We start from the raw sequence: 20,251 nt of genomic DNA on the forward strand, positions 1-20,251 counted from the left end.
GACTTTGTCCACAATATCATTGGCAGGAAGTGCTTTCTAGTTCAATTGAAGGAAAAAGGCATCTCAAATCCTGAGAATGAATAATCCACTCCCTTCCATTAAGGCCCCTATCATTAGAGTAACCAGCTACCCTGACCTATCTGATGCCCTAAGGCAATGGTTCCCAAACTTGGGTGTATATCAGAACTAAGTGAAGAACTAATAAACTGCAGAGGCCCAAGCTCCTGAAATAGGGTAGAATCTGGGTCATTGTACTTTTACCAAGTTTTCCGAGTAACTCAGATAACTTTTCAAAGTTTGAGAACCACTGTCCTAAGGCATAGGCTATTTATGTCAAGAGAATTTTAAATCTTCTCCCCTTTCTTCGAGATCTTAATTCAAATTCCTTTCCCAGTACAGATATACTGATGTGTCATACTGTAGAAAGCAGGCTTTTAACTCTATCATGGGAAAGTAACTTAGATGGAGGTTTTTGCTGTTAGTGCTATCAAGTCGATTCCTATTCCTAGCGACCCTGCGTACAGCAGAGCGGAACCCTGCCCAGGCTTTTTGCGTCATCCTCTCATCTTCTGGCACTGTTTCAGACAATGCTCTGCTGCTATTCATAGGGTTTTCATGGTCAGTTTTTTTGGAAGCGGGTGGCCAGTTCTTTCTTCCTAGTCTGTCTGAAAGCTGTCCACTATGTGTGACCCCGGTGCTATTTCAAATCCTGATGGCATCACTTTCAGCATCACAGTAACAGGAAGCTCCCACAGTATGACAACCAACAGACAGGTGGTGTGGTTCCCTGACCCGGAAACAACACCAGGCCATGGCAGTAAGAGCGCCGAATCTTAACCACTAGATCACCAGGGCTGGCTTAGATGGAGGTAGATATCCCAATAAGGTCTATAATTATAATCAATTATCAATTCCCTATTTCAGGAGAATTGGTTGATTTTATGATACCAAGAATCCTATGAGAGAGAGGTAGAGGGGTTTGACCCCAAAGGACTTCTTTAAATATGTATCACTTCCTAAAGTGTGTACAGATAGGATAAAAAATCTGGATTAACCATTGCAGTTGGCCTTCTGCAATCTCATAGAAAAACAGATCTGACTTCTATTGTAGCCTCTCAAGTAATTTTAGGGAGCTAGGACCATGCACTGCCAACTTCTTACGGTTTTCATGAACTTTACAACATGTTGTTGAGTTTTGCTAGATTTAGCGTGTATCACATATAAACGTAATCTTAACCTCATAGATGAGGAAACCAAGGCCTTTGAAAACCTTGAAATAATTAGAGCAAAGTTAGGAAAGAATAAAGAAAGATAAAGCTGAAAGAGGGAAACACTAGGGGAGCAAATGGAGAAGTGAATGCCCTATACACATGAGCTTTTCAGAAAGATTGAAAAAGGGCACTTGTTGTGGTTCCCTCCCCTGAATAATCCCAAGAGCTCTTGAAGCAAAGCAGTCAAAAGGCAAGCGTGCATTTACTTGCCCTGTTTATAGTGTGGAGCTGGTATCCCTGGAACCTCTGTGGTATAACCTCATGGGAGAGTGCCTGGTCTGCTTTATTGAGGTTGCCCAAAACCTCCTAGAAAAGAAATTCTCAACCTTGGCTGCACATTAATATCACTGTGGAGCTGTAAAAAATCCTGATGCCATATTCTGCCCTTTGGAAGGTTAAATTAGAAGCTATGGAGGGGGGTTCACATCAATATTTTTAAAGCTCCTCAAGTCATTCCAATATGAAGACAAGGCTGAGAACCATTGTCCTAGAAAATAGAGGGAGAGAAGAGGTGGGAGGGGAGTGAGATACTCTGCTGCTGGGTGAAAGAATGATCAATGTCGAGGAGGAAAGTCTTAGTGGCAGCTGGAATCCCATATTCTAAGAAAAGTAAGGGATAACAACATGATATGTTATACTGGAAAAAACGAGCTCTTATACACCTATAAAGGAAGCATTTTCCTTTCAGCTCAGTCACTACCAAGAGCAGTCCCATGGCAGTAGCACTAGCTATAATCTCCCCCCACCCCTCAATACTTGTAAGTATCCCTAGGTTTGATCTTGATCTTAATGTTGTTCTATACAAAAAAGAAACTGGCAACTATTAGAGGACAGTCAATTTCATGTCCTTGGGCAGGATAAAATCAGTGTAGGTCTGTTAACACCCTGCTGTTGCCAGGAAGCAAAAGTGATTTTAAAAATGGCAGGGGGTTGGGGCTTGCCCGGTGGCGTGGTGGTTAAGTTTGTGTGCTTCAGCAACCCAGAGTTCGCTGGTTCACATCCCAGACGTGGACCTACACACTACTCATCAAGCCATCTGTGGCAGCATCCCATATACAAAATAGAGGAAGATGGGCACAGATGTTAGCTCAAGGCCAATTTTCTTCAGCAAAAAAGGGGAAGATTGTTAATGGATGTTAGTTCATGGCCAATCTTCCTCATCAAAAAAAAAAAATGTCAGGGGCAGTGCTAAAAGGAAAAAGAACCAACTTAAAGGAGCTCCCATTTGTCAAGTTGTGATCATTTATAGTAATAAAAATCATCAAATAAAACAAGTTGTGCTTGTAAAAGGCCATGATGCTCATAAGGAAAGAGTTAATATAAAGAAAAGGTACAAAAATATAATTGTAATATCAAAGAAGAGTGACTATTACCAGGTACATTTAAATTTATTTACTTAAATAAGTAGGAAAGTGTTTATATATAACTGTATAGATACAGATAGGTATTCTGTGGGTTTTTGTTAAGTATATTTCTGTTCATAAAGTATAGGTATGTACCATTTTTCATGTGTGTAAACCACAAAGAATGAACATAACTTATAAGCCAAATAATCCTAGAAGTAGTAGAAACTATAATATAAATGGACAGGCCTCGTCAGCATTTGTGGTCTTATATAGAGTGAAGTAGAAGAGGAGTCTAGCAGTTAACTAGCACCAGTTGCCATATACAATTTCAAATTAGAAAGACAATACAACTATTTATTCCAAAATAATAACTTAGTTACCTGTCCTGAAGAAGAAATCTAAATTTTCAGACTCACTTTCCTGTCTCTCTGGGAATGAAACCTCTTGATGACCCAACTAATTATTTAAAAATGTGAATAAGAAAGGCATGTATTTTAAAATATTGAAACCAGGCTAGGTTAATATATCATGAAAATATTACGATGGGTCATGTAGTGCCAGAGATTAAAACCAAATAAAACTTAAAGAATATCTCATCTTTTAATTTCTTTAAAAAATCAGAATTTATATGAAAAACAGAAATAAAAATCCTATGGTAGAGAGAATAATGCCCCCCCTCAAAGATTTCCATGTCCTAATATTCAGAAGCTATGAATGTGTTACCTTACATGGCAAGAGGAATTTTGCAGATATGATTAAATTAAGGATCTTGAAATAGGGATTATCCTGGAGTGGGCCCAAAATAGCTATGCAGCTGGCTTTGAAGAAGGAGGAAGGGAACCATGAGCCAAAGGATGTAGGCAGCCTCTGGAAGCTGAAAAGGGCGAGTAATTGGATTCTCCCCTGGAGACTCCAGAAGGAACACAGCCCTGTGGACTCATTTTGAGACCTCTGACGTCCAGAAGTATAAGATAATGAATTTGTGTTGTTTTAAGTCGCTAAATTTGTGGTAATTTGTTAAAGCAGCAATAGGAAACCAATATAGATCCCGTGATAAAAAGTGAAATTATGTGATAAAATTATATTCAGCCTAGTGGCCAGCAGCTTGAGTTAATTCATCTTGAATTTAGCAACCAGTTCCCACAACCCAACCAAAATTAAATGGTCAGCAATCCACTTAACCTGAATTCCTAGCCTCCTGAGATGACATTTTTTTTTTCTTTCCAGTCTGATAGAATTACTACATAAACACTGAAAAGGTATAAAAATGGTCTCTTATTGAATTCCTGACAACCCAGCAATGTATAGAAGTTTAAATACCAGGACCATGTAAGGATAAGAATAAAACTAGGAACAAGAATGTAAAACAAAATTAAATCTATGATATGAATAGCATTGTACCCAGTTTTGTTGTTAAAATATTAATCAACTCTGTAATCAATGTGCTATTTTATGTGTATCTTTTCCATCTTAAAATGTTTAGAGCATTCAAGGAAATCTGAAATGCTAATGCTAGGTTTGTGATTAAGTTAAATGTTTGAAAGCATTTGATTAAGTTTGCAATCAATGTTTAAGCGTTTGAGGAGACTTGTTTTGATCATTTAATATGTATTTGATTTATTGGCTATATAAGTAGTATGTGAATATTTAAAGCAATCGTTCTGAAATTTGAACATGCATCAGAATCACCAGGAGGGCTTGTTAGAATGCAGCCAGTTGTGTTTCTGATTCAGTAGGTCTGGGTTGGGGCCCAAAAGAATATGCATTTCTAACAAGTTCCCAGGTACTGTTTATGCTGCTGGTTTGGGGATCACACTTTGAGAACTACTGAGGGATGTTTGCTATTTTATGTTTAACTATATGCTAAATGTTTGATAAATTCATAAGATTAATATATTGGACTGTAAACAAAGTACAAAGAGTAGGAAATATTCCTATAGGCACAGAAAGCCCCTTGGACATTAAAGCATCTATGAGCTAAAGGAAACACAACAAAGCTTGATAGAAATGCCACTTCAATCCTTCAGCCACAGAAGCCGAAGGAGAAGTGGAATCAATGATATGGGGGAAGAAGAGCAGCTCCCAGCTCCCAGGTTGTTTTCACACTGAAATCACTTGGGGAAACAAAGATATTAAAAACCTTTAAATGGACAATTAGTTCATATTATTTTGTCGATGATGTTGCTTTCTACTTTATGTTTCAAGTTGCTATAAATCTTAGAGAAATCACCATTCTTATTTTTCTTCTTCCAGGCTACTAAAAATCTTTAAAAAAAAACCTTTTCACTGGCAAACTGGTAACTAGAGCTGGACTTACAGGCCCATTAACAGTAATCTGGGCTTTATATAGTTCTCCATCAATTTAAGACCCCAGCTTTAAACATTGTAAGAGCTTTGTTATATGTCCTACAAATGAAAGGTTGACAAGTTAAAAATACTCTCTGGCTCTGTAATGACTTTTCATTTTGGTCTCTTTTCATTTCCCTTGAATATATAGAGTTCTGTTTGGCTCCAGTGGATTCCTGCAGATTTGCAGACTTGGGCATCTGTCAACAATGGTAGCAAAACAGCTTTTGCAAAATTCAAATTACCTAAATTTAAAATTTCTCACACGTATCAGTTTCTTCTGAATATTTAATAGCCAATATTAGTATTTTAAAAATAATTAACAAGTTAAAATATTTATTCAACTTGATTTTGCCTAAATGTTTAACACATGGTCTATTTTTGCCTGTCATATCTTTTCCTACTGTTTAGAAAAAGGAAAAGTATGGTATAGGACTTTAAATGGAAAGGTGGTTCAGGAGATAAAATGTTAACATTGATTATTTCTGGATGACAGCAATATTGGTGGTTCTATCTATATTTTTTTAATCTCTTTTAGTATTTTCTAGCATTTTCTACCAAAAGGAGTATTACTGTAATAACCAGAAAAAGCCGTATCATTCGAAAAAGGAAATTTCTCCCAAACATGATTTTGAAAGTAATTGAGAATGAACTAGGGCTTTTTAGAGTAATGGCTAATTCTTGGCCTTGGTAAAGAAGTGTGCGAGATGAGTCTGGAACATCTTGCCATATCAAAAAGCAAAGGAGTTATCAAAGACTAATAGAGTTATGTCAAAATGACCCAGTAGCCAACTTGAAGACAGATCACATTGGCCAAATAGGGGACAATTTGAGCATCAATAAGAATAATGACTTCAGTGAATTGAAACCTTCAAATATATTAAAATGCATGAGTTTATAAAGATCCTGAAAAACAGAACATTGAGAAGAGTCATAGCAAGACCAATTTCAACTCAATTTAATAATTTTATTTATTTATTTCTTTTTCCCCAAAGCCCCAGTAGACGGTTGTATGCCATAGTTGCACATCCTTCCAGTCGCTGCACGTGGGACGCGGCCTCAGCATGGCCAGAGAAGCGGTGCGTCAGTGCGCGCCCAGGATCCGAACCCGGGCCACCAGCTGCGGAGCGCGCGCACTTAACTGCTAAGCCACGGGGCCAGCCCTCAACTCAATTTAAAAGAGAACTTTCAGTCAGTTTGTATAAACTCTCGTCAGAATAGTCAGGCTGTATAAAAATGGAACAAGATAGCTCAGTATGTAAAGAGTGCCCTGATACTGGACACTTGCACACAGGCTCAAGGATGATTTTGAAGGAATGGTGTGGAGGAGGCGTGAAAAGGATGGTTGATCTAAATAACCCATAAAGACTCTTCCAACCTCAAGTTTCTATTATTCTTTGATATTTTTTTCCTTTGGTATAAGATCAAAATTTGTTTACGAATTAACTAAAACACCCAGAAGGCCAAAACAAAACAAAAAGTACCATAAGCAAAGTCCCCCATGGCCCCAGGAAGTCCTGATGCAGAGTCTGCGTAGTTGGGTGAACAGATACTAAAAAAAAAAAAAAAAAAAGGCACCAATAGTGTATTGGGCCAGATGTTAAGAGCAAACATGGATATCCATGAGATGGAAAATCACAGCAATGCTGATGCTCTTAGAAGGAGTCGACTTGTTCCTAAACTATTGGAATATAGTAAATGTGTTGCAAAAGTCAAAGGCAAACAAATTGTATTCTCATAGGGTCCTGCCGTGCATTTTTCCTTTTTCTCTTCATCCTGCCTTGAATCAGACTGTGTGTCCTCTAAATTCCAGTTTGTTATCAATGATATCTCCTATCAGTTGAATAGCTGACTGGCAAAAAGTGGCAAGAATTTTTGGCTGTACATAATGACACCATAGAGAACCCTGTAATCATTAAAAAATGGATGTTTCTTCTTTTTATTTTTTTATCAAAGCCAGCCAAGGCCCTAGAGGAGACATAGACTTTATCCCCAGTATAAATTGGTCAAGGAATAACTTGCTGACTGAGTCTCCCTCCAGGAGGAATATTCCAGTGCTCTGGTATTTCTACCCAGGTTACAGTTTTAGTTATATCAATATCAGAATGATGAGGAAACAAGATAATACCTTCAACAAACCTCGATGGGCTCCTCTCAAATGGGCTGGTGTTGGAAGAAGCCCAGAGATGTTGAATGAAATTGCCATGTGCAATTTGTTCACGAAGGCTTCTATACTGGTCAGATTATTTTGACTGAGATGTTAGTTCCTAGTTTTGAGGACTCCAGAGATAAATGGATAGGGCATGATGGCATTCAAAATGGCCTCTCCAAAATGTGCTGTAGGAATTTCAGTGTTAGGTCAGTGTAAGCTGACTAGGAGACCACAGAGATGGCCAGAATTGAGTCAGAGCTTGCCCTGAGATTGAATTAGGCCGTAACTTGATTTAATCAACATTGCTTGAATTTCTTCTGTGTGCCTGTCCTTTACAAGCATTACGTCCTTTATCCTCATGTATTCATTGAGAAAAGTATTCATCTCTCCAATTTGCAGCTGAGGAACCTAGGACTCAGAAGCAACTGGTCCAAACCACAGGGCCAATGTGGTATAAACTGTGACTTGTACTGAATCCCAAGCCTGCTTTGATGCCCCTGCTCTTTACACTATGGCAAACTGCCTCTAAACTATGAATATATTATAGCTTGTGCTTTGAAGGACTGGCTTTTTTTACCATTTACACAAGGACTTACAACTGCCATGCCTACCAGCTTCTTGGTGACCTCTGTAAAGATTCATGGAGATATCATATTTCCTATTAGATACCAATTTATTAGTACCTAATTAGGTATATATTTCCCATTAGGTGCCAGTATTTTAAAACATTTTACTAAGAAACCTAAGAAAGATTACCTTTTTTGGTGTTAATATCATTGGTATAAATACCTTAATAACAGTTTTTTTAGCTTTTCAAATCATTCCTTTCAATGTGACAATGCGTCACTCCTCTTGAGGACCGTGTCTCGTCCACAAATCCCTCTGTAACTTCCGTTATTTGAGCTATCAGAATGACAATGATTTGAAACCCTTCCATGTTGTTGCAGGAGCATGTGGATGTGTGGTTGTGTAGTGGTTTGAATGGTGTCCCCCAAATTCATGTCTACCTGAAAACTCAGAACGTGACCTTGTTTAGAAGAAAGGTCTTTGCAGATGTAGTTAGTTAAGATGAGGTCATACTGGAGTAGGATGGGCCCTAAATCCAATGATTAATGTCCTCATAAGAAGATGAGAGGATATACAGAGACATACAGAGAAGAAGCCCAGGTGAAGACGGAGGCAAAGTTTGGAATGATGCAGCTACGAGCCAAGGAATGCCAAGGATTTCTGAGAGCCACAAGAAACTAGGAAGAGACAAGGAAGGATTCTTCCTTAGAGCCTTCAGAGGGACCGTGGCCTTGATGACACATTGATTTTGGACTTCTAGCCTCCAGAACAGTGAGAGAATAAATTTCTGTTGTTTTAAGCCACCAAGTTTGTGGTAATTTATATGGCAGCCTTAGGAAATGAATACAGTAGTTTGTGCTGATTTTCCTTTCTACTAGTTTTATATTGGCAGGACACATTTTAGCAATCACTACCATAAGTAAATTACATCTGTAGGGAAAGTAATTAGAGTAGAACAACGTTACATTACTTGGTTTTATATGGAACCTTTCATACACATGGTTCCTGAAGCTACATTACTAAGTACTGCATTAAAGTGAAAATGACTGTGAAGCTATTATGCACCTTTCAATAGTGGACTCAGGGCATTAGGCATGAACAGCTGTCATTATGGAAGAAACAGAAAGCCTTGAAGCTGGAGTAATAATGTCCCACTGCTGTTGCTAAGTTCCATCCAATTTTAAACTTCCAAAGAATCAGTGATCTAAGTCATGCTAAGGTGTCACTTCTGGTGTTACAACTAAAAGGACAAGCCCAGAGCAAAGAAAAAAATAGAATATCCAACTCTAAACCGCAGTAGAGCACCAGAGAATTGACAGAGAAAACACCCTCAAATCTGAAGCAAATTTAACTGAATATATATGTATATGTTTTGTGTTTTCTGATATGGTAGGGGGTAGAAAAGAGTTGCTAAGAGGGACTTCTCAAAAGAAGGATGTGAGTAATGGTTGATTCTATCTGATGGAAGCCTGGCCCTATAGGGATCGACACTGAACTGAGGAAACAACTCAAATCCTCCCATGAGTACAGGATACACTCCTTTACCAGTTAGAGTATATGTAGGTAAAGGACATTTCACAAAATTCAGAAGAGAGATGAGAGCCCAGTTGTGCAGAAAAGAGTTAACATAGCAGTCTTGAGATGGCTATCTTCTAAAGGCCTGCTTACAAGCCCTTGGCCCTTGGCTGGCGTCTGGGAACTTAGACTTTGGGAGAGTTTCCACCATTTGTAGAACTAATAAGGGTGGCTCACTGTGCCTAAACTGTTTGTATAAGCACTATGGATTATGCTGAACACCTACATTTCTTCTGGGAGTCTGGAATTTGGGAATGTGCCAGGCAGAGGGTACATAAGTGACCAGCCCCCAATAAAAACTCTGGGCACTGAGTCTCTAATAGGCTTCCCTGGTAGACAACATTTCATATGTGTTGTCACAAATCATCGCTGGGGGAATTAACATGTCCTGTGTGACACCATAGGGAGAGGACACTTGGAAGCTCGTGCCTGGTCTCCCCTCGACTTGGGCCCATGTGCTGATTGTGCTTTGTATCCTTTTTTTTGTGATAAATCTTAGCCGTGAATACAATTACATGCTGAGTCCTGTGAGTTCTAACAAATCATCGTCAAACCTGGGGGTGATCTCAGGGACCATAGACACACCAGCTCCTCCACAATATCAGCTGACAGCTCCATCTCAGTGCTCCCCTTCACTCCCCACTAGCACCCTCTGATTACACAACACTCAACTCATACTTAGCTAAGGAGAATTCACCCAAATATTTTGAAGAGTGAACAGGTTTTATTATTGTAATCAAGAAGGAAAAGAGCAATACATTTTATTTTGAATGTGTATTTAGGTTTTATACTCCCTGATCTGATTATATTTTTCCTTCCTTTGGTGGCTGAGACAGGACCAACTTGTAAGGGTACTTTGTTTTCTGTTTTTTGTTTGCTGAGGAAGATTTTCCCTGAGCTAACATCCAGGCCAACCTTCCTCTATTGTTTTTAGTATGTGGGCCACCAGCACAGCATGGCTGCAAACAGTGGTGTAGGTCCATGCCCAGGAACCAAACCCAGGCCACCGAAGTGGATGGAGCATGCTGAACTTAACCACTAGGCAACCAGGGCTGGCCCGGTACTTTAAAAAAAAAATTCTGACTTAAAATATGCTTATTTGCATATTTTAAAACATTGCTGGCTTTCCTTCTGTTTCTGAATACATCAAGCTTTTCTTGCCTTAAGCTTTTATCCAGCAGTTTTTTCTGTCTGCGATGCTCTTCCCACAGCTTTGCATACCTGGCTCTGTCTTTTCAATGAGTTCTTAACTGTCACCTCCTCAGAGAGCCCTTCCCTGACCACCAATCTAAGGCAGCCTCCAGCCCACCCACAGATCACCGTGCTTTAGCTTCATCACAGCACTTATTTCAACCTGCTATTCTGTTTATGCTTTATTTATTTGTTTGGTGAAAGCCTCCTCCCTCCAGAATATAATTTCCACTTGAACAAGAATTTTGTTTGATTTGATCAGCATTTTGTTCTCAGTGCTAAAACAATTCCTGGAAGAAAAACTAGGCTTTCAATAAATATTTTAGAATAAATGAATAATTAAATCATTTGAATAAATAAGTGACACTTTAGAAATTGCGTTTAACAGCTTTCAAGAGACTGGTCTAATTTTGACTTTTTTTCTGTTGCCACATTCACTGTATTTCCCCTCAGGTTCTTCTTCCACCAATGTGCAGTCACATTTTTGTTCCACCAGGCCCCCAAAGCAGCCAGACAGGCAGATGGAGAATCAACACCGTCAATCAGTGTCAGGTGTGCACTATTCTCTTGATTTGAAAGGGCCAGCACTGTCATTTAAACATCATCCCATCTCTTTGCATCTTACAAAGTTTAATTCTACAAAAAGCAAGGAGGCAATTGCTCTGGATTGTGTGGTGCCTATCAGCAGGGTAGATGTCATTAAGATTCACTTCCTTGCTTCTCCTGTCCAATTGCTTCTGTGAAAGGCAGTGGATTTCTCTTGTCTTCTTCAATTTAGATTTATTGAATTTCTGAATCTCAGCCATATCTTGTTTGTCAGATATTTTGGCAGATTAAGCAGTAATGGGGTGCACAAAAGAAAGTCAGATTTCCACAGTAGCTACTCTATCCCCCTGTCTGGTATCCCCCATCTCCCATTCCAGCCTCTTCTGATATAGCATTATCCTTATTTTCCTTGTACCCTGACGATTTCTTCCTGCCCCTCCCTAACTGCACCTGTCCTCAAGGTTTATCCTTCTGCAATTCTCCCACAATGACACCCTAGAGCTCATTTTCTACCACTGAGTTTATGCTTATATTTTTCCAGCTCTCAACTTCACTCAAGGTCTTTATCTCCAATGCCTTGTGGACATCGGTACTTGGAGATTCAACCTTTAATGCAATATGTTCAATACCTAATCTACCATTTTCTCCCCAAAGCAGAAACTCCTTTCATTTTCCTGCTTGTGCTAATATATACATGTATATTTTAAGAATAACAAATCTGAAATCATTTTGCCTCCACTATCAATTACCCTTCACAATCAGTTAGTGGGAAACCATATAAATATTTTATTAGCTGTCCCTTTACCATTTCCTTCACTACCGTGCTAGCCTAGATTGATAGCACAACAGCCCAGGAGTACTACACAACTTCCCAATTCAGGGTCTCTCAAAGTGTGGTCCAGCCACATTTGCAGCAAAATCATTTGGGGATCTTGTTAAAATATAGATTCCCAGACACCGTCTGAACCCTAACCTGCAGAATTAGAAGTTCTGAGTGCGGGGCCCAGAATTCTGCATTTTAACAAGTTCCACAACATAATTCTTTTACTAGTTTTAGAGCTCTTGAAATTAACTTCTCTACCTCCTATTTCTACCCTGCTCCAAATTACTCTGCATCTGTTAGACATAGTTTACATTGGGACACACTTCTGTTTAAGGACTATGACTTTATATCTAATACATTTGCATGCATTTGAGAGTATAAAGTGGACCTTAAGGATCAGAACTCCCTCATTGTAGAGAAAAGGAAACTAAGATTCAGAGAAATTTCACCTACGGAGGTCACAGAGTAGGTAAGTGGCAAAGCCTGAACTAGATCTCAAGTCTTATGACTTGCAAGCTATACAGAAAAGAGTTAACATAGCAGGCCTGACTTTGAAAGTTCTGCTTGTAAGTTTGGCCCTTGGATGGCATCTGGGAACATCTATTTGGGGAGGGTTTCTGCCCTTCCCAGGACTGATAAGAGTGGCTCACTGAGTCTAAAATGTTTTTAAAAACAATATGGTTTAAAATGAACACTAGCTTTCCTTCTGGGAGTCTGGAATTTGGGTACATATCAGACAGAGGATGCTGTGTGACTATCTCCCAATATAAGCACTGGGCACTGAGTGTCTAAGGAGCTTCCCTGAATGGCAACATTTCACGCATGTTGTCACAACTTGTTACCAAGGGGACTATGTGTGTCCTGAGTGACTCCACTGGGAGAAGACTCTTGGAAGCTTGCACCTGGTTTCCCTTAGACTTCACCACATTCACCTTTTCCCTTTGTTGATTTGTGTTGATTGGTTACTTTCACTGTAATAAATCATAGCCATGAGTATGATTATATGTTGAGTCCTGTGAATCCTCCTGGTGAGTCATCAAACATGGGGGTGGTCTTGGGGACCTTGTAACACATGAGCAAATGCTTTCCACAACTCATTTCACTCTCTCTCTAATGGGCTGTATAGAAGAGGCAGTAGGAGTAGTCAACAGCATGGTCTTAAAAAAAACAGCGTGATTTAAATCCTAACTTAGCTGCTGAGCTCCATTACTTCTCTGAGTCATGGTTTCATTGTCTATAAAATTGGGCCAATAATACTTACTTTGTAAGATTTTTACAAAGATTTAGCGGTAATAGTACAAAAAGTCCATTGCATACACCTTTTAAGGAGGAGCTATTATTTTCATGTAGAGTCTTTTGGATAAGAATGAATGATCAGAAATAATTCTATAGATCTGATTTTATGTATCCATGTATTCATGTAGCAGTGGAACTAATTATATGGACTAAAAGGTCCCAATCATGTTAGAACTTGTGAGCAGATTGTCTTTCTCAGGATCTGTGTAGACCTCCTCTAAGAACTTACAGTGGGAATTGTTGTGTGGAGAGCAAGCACAGAAAAGAACATGTTTATACTCATCCTCAGCTTTCAGTCCATGCTTGGCTATTTGTCTCTTGCTTTTGGGGTCCCACCCACTCCACTGATTTCTGGGCCCTGACCTCTTTCTGGGTGCCAATCTGCACTCCTTAACTCTTAATTGGATGCTCAGCTATTCCTCCAACTGTACCGTTTTCCAACCACTAGTTCACACACAACTCATTCCCCATCATTCACTTAGTCTTATATGGAGGATCCCCCCTGAAATTTCTCTCTTGGCTGTACCCCTGGCTTCATCCCTTAACCAGACTGTAATATTTGCTCTTGAATAAAGTATATTTCACTTTTGTGAAAGCAGGATTATTAGGTAAATATAATCCCAGTCAGTGGCAAGATATTTGGAAAGAAAACTCATTTATGTTTGTTTATTCTTTCTGTCCCTTGCATCCAGATGATGAATACAACACTTCTTCTTAGTACTAACATTGTCCCATCTGAAATAATGTAACTAAGGGTTTAAAAATGAGTTATTTGAAATCTCTTCAGCAATTCAAATGAGTTGGATTCTTTAGTATATAATAGGGTAGCTGCCATAAAAAGCAGACAATGTATGCAAGGAGTTACTTTATGGTGCATCATTTTCAGAAAAAAATCATTAGTCTTTGATATCAAGGGCAAACTAGTTAACAAAGATATTTGCTCTGGATTTCTCAACCAGACATGATACAATGTTGAGAGCGTTGCACGGGGAGTCACGGAGCCTATGTTTCAGTCTTTTACTATGGTACAGTGGTTAAGAGCATTTTCCCATCTCTACTTTCATCTAGGTAGAGTTGAGCTACTAGTACTTGCCAATGGAATGTGATTGGAAGTGATTGTGGTACTTCTCTGCTAAGGTGGTTTTGAAGGAAGTGTCCCTTCTCCATGCTCTCTTTCCCTAGCTCCTGGCTGGATGTTGACACCCAGAGTGACCTCGGAGGCCACATGTTAAAGATGGCAGAGCCACTCTCATCCAGAGTCCCTGAATGGCCACATAAATAATCAGTCCTTCCCTCTTACCAATCAGGAACATCTGCACTATGTTAAGGCATTAACATTTTGAAGTTTTCTGTTATAGTAGCTAGTATGTCCCTAATTAAGTTGTTTTACCTCTTTATGCCAATCTGTTTGGGTTGTTATAAGGATTAAGTGAGTTAGAACCACGGCTGACAGATAATAAATGCTCAATAAATGTTAGCTATTGCTATTATTGCCTGCTCCGATGTTAACTAGTTATGAGTCATTGAACATGTCAATTTCTCTGGACCTCCATTTCTTCAACTGTAAAATCATCATGCTTGATGATTTCTAAGTTTCCCTAAGTTTGAAAGTTTATAAATAGAAAGCTCTTCAATTTGATGAGCAAAAAATTATCTTAACCCCTGGAAAGTGACCAGAGGATGCGGGAGAGGCATTCAGAACATCAGATAAAGAGGGAAAGAAGGAAAACAGAGAACACTACAAAGGACACTGAGAGAAAAAAAACATTATTTAAAGAGATGCATGTCTTCTTTTTGAAATTTATCCATCAAATCTGAAATAAGCTTTAGAAAGAAGAAGATTTACAAACCGGGCTGTGTCTGTGAGACTTTCGTTCACACCCAAATGAATATCTTCTGTGGTAAGAAAACAAGGGTGTCCTCCCAGAAGTGCAAAGCCTACAATAAAAGAAAGAGAAAAAGAGAACTGAAATAGGAAACAAAATTATAAGGAATTGGCACCATCTCAATTGAAAAGTCAAAATCTTTAAAGCTCTCCAACCTCTTTGATAGGGAATTCCCAGGCAAAGCAAAATGAGGAATGGAGGGAAGTAGATGAAATTTTTTGTACAAGCACTCAACTCTCCTCAGATGTGTGCCCATTTCTTCACCCTCTTGTTCAGAACCTGGCAATAATAGAGCATTGTGCCCTTTTGGAGGCTATGCCTAGTTTTGATTCTTTAAAATACATAATGATGTCTGTCCACGCAGGAAAATGGAAAAATGAACTATAGTATGGGATACCATGGATTACAATGGAATGCTAATCAGTAATAAAAAGGAATGAACTACTAATACACACAACATGGATGAATCTCACAAACATTATGCTGAATGAAAGAAGCTAGACACAAAAGAGTAGATAATGTATAATTCCATTTGTTTGAAGTTCTAGAACAGGCAAAACTAACATAGAGTGCCAGAAATTAAAATAGTAGTTGCTTCTGGAGGGGGTGATTGACTGGGAGGGAGCATTGGTGAACTTTCTGGGGTAATGGGAATGTTTTATACCTTGATAGAGTTTGTAGGTTACATGGGTATATGTATTCTTTAACACTGATTGAGCTGCACACTTAAGATCTGTGTGTTTTACTAGATATACATTATACCTTAATTAAAAAAAATTGAAAATAAAGTAAGCATTGGAATGACAGTTTCACCAAAGCCAGCAAAGTCAAAAGGTCATTCTACTGTTTTATTTATCCTCCGACCAAGACGAAGCTAAACACCACTCGTGTATTACCCTCACCACTTTCAACCTCCACAGAATGTGAGATTATTTCGGACATCTGAGCAGATGATGGCTCCTGCCCCACCCTCACAGCACATTCCATTAGTCCGAGGAGGATGACACAGAGAGCGGTCTGCCTTAAGCCACAGCTAAACTCTGTGGGCACAAGCAGAGACCTTTTATCACACGCCCTGGGGCAAAATTATGGGAAATGGTGACATCTAATCAGAACTTTACTGTCTCATTTGAGACAGGTTCAATAGGCAGGCTTTCTTCAATACACGATGTAAAGGCAAATAAGTGTAATTACAAGATAGAGACTTGTTCGAGGAATTATGCAAACATTACTTTTTTTCCTCCTTGTTGTAATATACCTAATTTATCTTTTGGGAAATATGCCACAGTCACAATTTTCTAATCCCATCTGTTTCCCATGAGAAAGGAGAAAATCATCAATTGCATGGTGAATTGCAGGAGGAGGGATTTTAGACCCATGAAGGGGAATTTGACCCAAAATCTCATGAAACACCCCACTGAAGCCTTAATACAATTTGAATAATGCAATTTGAATATGGACAGGTATTAAATGATATTAAGGAATCATTTTTGTTAGGTGTGATGATATTGTAGCTATATAGTAAAATATCCCTGTTTATTTAAAATATGCATACTGGTGTATTTTGGGATAAAATGTCATTATAGCTTAAATTTACTTTAAAATGCTTCAGCAACAAAAATGAATAGATAAATCAAAGGAGCGACATATTAACAGTTGTTAGATTGATGTAAGGAGTATCTATGTGCTAATTATGCTAGTGTCTCTACTTTCTGTTTATTTGAAATCTTTCTTAATTAAAAGTAAAACTCAAAAAAATCCACAACAAAACAATAGTCCTCATTTCTGTTACTGCATAAAATGAAATAATTATATTCCACCTATTTTATACTTAAAAGTGTTCTCTTAGATATGCCCAGCCCAAATAGGTTTTAGCTAGAGGCCACTGTATTCTGACTGTAGCAATGACTATTCACAGATATCTACCATGTGCTGGCACTTTATGAACATTGTTCCATTGAATCCTTCACTCTGACAAAGAGCACAGTAGATATTATTGTAAGAATTTTTAGACAGAGGTTCTGAGAGTCAAAGAGTCTAAAAACTTGTTCAAGGTTGTTTTTAAGAACCTATAGCCCTAGGGCTTCCCGCAGGGGAGCCAGCCCCTGAGTCAACTTACATTGGGATCTACTGAGACATGACAACATAGTGAAACTGGACTCAGTCTTCTTCATCTGGAAAATCAGGCAGTTTGCCTAGGGCCCTAAGATCAATTGCAGATCCAACATGCTACATCCCAGGTGGAATGAGAGAACATGAAACACACTAACACCCTACTTGCTATGAGTTCTGTAATAAAGAGTCTGACTCCATTTACATTTGACTGCTACCAGCTTTTAAGCCCACCATCACTCTCCCTTCTCCTTCTGCCCTATATCTGGGCAAGCTGATAAGACAGTGCAGATGCTCCCTCCTTTGGCACTAGCAGGAGGATCAAACTACAAGCCTATGCATGGGAATCCTCACCCCAGCCGCACTCCCTAACCACAATAACAGCCCAGGCCAGTAACATTTCCCCACTCTCTAATGCCACTTTTGGATCAGCTTAGGAGCCAGCCCTACTCTCTCCAGAAAGCCACATTATGTGAGTAATAAAACTTTTCATACTCTCTTAGTGCATGTATGGTGTCCTCACTGTCAACAATCAAACCAAATTTTGGTGGGAGGCACATCTTGTCTCTGTGGAGTGACCACAACAGGTCCTGGCCTCATAGCATCATTCTAAAATTTATTCACTCATTCTGAAGTTATGCACCTTGTGCTGTTCTAGGCACTGGGAAAAGCATCGTAAACAGCAAGGCACAAGTCCCTGCCTACATGGAACTTGCATTCTAGTGGGGAGAGACAGATAATAAACTGAATGAGTAAATTAAATATCTTGTGTGTTAGATGTTGGTAAGTGCTATAAGAAAAATAGAGCAGGGAGGGAGGATAGGGAATGCAAGGAATAGGAACTGTAATTTTAACATGGTCAAGGAAGCCACGCTGAAACATACTAGACAGTGGGAAGAGCATGTCCTGAGGTCCGGAGGAAGGGTCATGACTGTTGGGTTCAAGGCACGACAAGGAGGTTGGTGTGTAAGGTGCAGAGTGTGTGAGGAGGAAGGTAGTAGAAGGTGAAGCTGCAGAAGGAAGGTAGGAAGGAAGCAACAACTTTGACTTTTGTCTGAGTAAGATGGGAAGCTACTGGAGGGTTGGAGCAGAGGAGTGACATGATTGGACTTATGTTTTAATAGAATGTCTTTGAAGGTACAAGGGCAGAAGCAGGGAGACCAGTCAGGAGACTATTGCAAAAATTCGGGTGAGAGTTGATAGCTTGGAGTGGGGTGGTAGCAGCTGACGTGATGAGAAAATGATTGGATTCTTGATGTATTTTCAAAGTAGAGCCAGCACTCAGCTGATGACTTTGCTTCCGACCTCACTGAAAACATGGTAGCAATCAGAGAGCTTCCAGATTCTACCACCCCCATTTCCCCACCTGCCAGCATCTGTACCCATATATTCTGCTTTCCTCCCTGTTAAGCAGAGATGAGCTTTCCATGCCCCATGTATGCGCTAGAAGCCAGACTCCCTTGTCTACTCAAGGATGTTGCTCTAGCAATTCTTCCGTTTCTCTGTTACGTTACCTACACCTTGAATTGGTCATTCTCATTTTTTTCACTCATTAATAAAAAACAAATGCAAACTTTCTCTTGTTCTTATTTCCCTGCTAGGTATCCCTTTTTAATTCTTTGCTCTCTTTGCAGCAAAACTCTTTGTTTTTTCTTTCTCTCTTTAGTTCTTCTTTTCTCATTTCCCTCAAACCTATTCCCATAAGGCTTTGGCCCTCTAATGCTGCACCAAAACTCCTCTCACCAAGGTTACCAATGTCCTTCACGTTGCTACATCTAGTGGCCATTTCAGTTCTCATTTTTCTTGACTTAGCAGCATTTAACAAAGTTGTTCACCACCTTCTCCTTGATAAACTTTCTTCACACACTGTCCAGGATACCACACCTTTTTGCTTTCACATCTACCTTGCTAGTTGCTCCTTCTCAATCTCTATTGCTGGTTCCTTCTCTTTTCCTTGACCTCTTAATGTTGATGTGCCTCAGGACCAGTCCTTGGTCCTCTTTTCTCCAGCTACACTCATTCCCTTTATAATTGTATCCAGTCCCGTGGCCATAAATGCCATCGACATGCTGATAACTTCCAAATATCTCTAGGCCAAATCTCATTCCCATACTCCGAACTAATATCCAATTGCCTTTTCAACATCTTCGCTTGTGTGTCAACAGACATCTCAAACTCAATGCTTCCAAAACTGAACTCCCCCTCTTCCCCTCCATCCTGATCCCCCTGCTCCATCCGGCTCACAGTTGCTCAGACAGAAACTTTGAAGTCATCCTTGACATCTCTCTCTCACTCGATACAACAGGACACTTGTTGGCTCTCCCTTCAAAACATACCCAGAGTCTGTCCCTCTTACCCTTGTCACTGCTATCACCCTGGCCCCAGCCTCTATGTACTAGAGCTACCTATTGACAGGTTTCACTGCTTCTATCTGGTCTCCACCCCCCGCCTGCAGTTTATTCTCAACAGAGCAGTCATAGAGATCCATTCAAAATGCTAGCTAGATCATGTCGCTGCCTTGGTCAGAGCTCTCCAAAGATTCCCCATTTCACTCAGAGTAATAATAAAAGTCCAAATAAGAGAGTACAGGTTTTTTCCTCAGTACCAGGCACATTCTTCTTGCTGACAGCACTTATCACCTTCCAACATACTATATCACCCCCTTATTTATTATGTCTATTGTTTATTGTCTGTATACCTACTAGGGTGTAAGCTCCATGAAGGCAGGGATCTTCCTCAGTTTTGTATCACTCTCAAGAACCTAGAATAAACACTGGTACATAGTAAGTGCTCAAGAAATGCTTGTTGAATGAATGTAGGAGGAATTTTGACTCTGGAGAGAGGACCTATTGTTTTCACTTGCAAATGTCTCCTAATTTTGTTAACAGAAAGAACAGAATTTTCTGTTTTGTGTGACGTGAGGTAATGAAATTTAGTGATGATTACCATCACTAATCACTCGAGTACTTAATCTGTTTCTAAACAGGAAAAGTCACCTAAACAAATATAAACACTGCACATTCATCAAGAAAGTACTTATCGTGCACCTACTGTGTGCCTAGCATAGGGATGAATGTCATTGAGGGGTGGGGACTATGGAGGAAGGTTTCAAACAAAGTTTAAGACCTCCTGGCAGGTCT

The 20,251-nt window shown here is 39.4% G+C and overlaps 1 protein-coding gene and 1 pseudogene across 1 annotated transcript in view; both read right to left on the minus strand.

Annotated features, from left to right (window-relative positions):
• OTC (ornithine transcarbamylase) overlaps nt 1-20,251 on the minus strand; it is a 60,490-nt gene that overhangs the window by 21,648 nt on the left and 18,591 nt on the right. Inside the window, exon 4 of the mRNA XM_004435039.2 lies at nt 14,964-15,051. Coding sequence (XP_004435096.1) covers nt 14,964-15,051 — 88 coding nt within the window. The remainder of the gene's footprint in view (nt 1-14,963; nt 15,052-20,251) is intronic.
• LOC147911950 (thymosin beta-4-like) lies at nt 11,148-11,266 on the minus strand (annotated as a pseudogene).

Source organism: Ceratotherium simum, chromosome X (genome assembly GCF_057802395.1).
Source record: "Ceratotherium simum simum isolate JZ-2026a chromosome X, ASM5780239v1, whole genome shotgun sequence".
Classification (NCBI taxonomy): domain Eukaryota; kingdom Metazoa; phylum Chordata; class Mammalia; order Perissodactyla; family Rhinocerotidae; genus Ceratotherium; species Ceratotherium simum.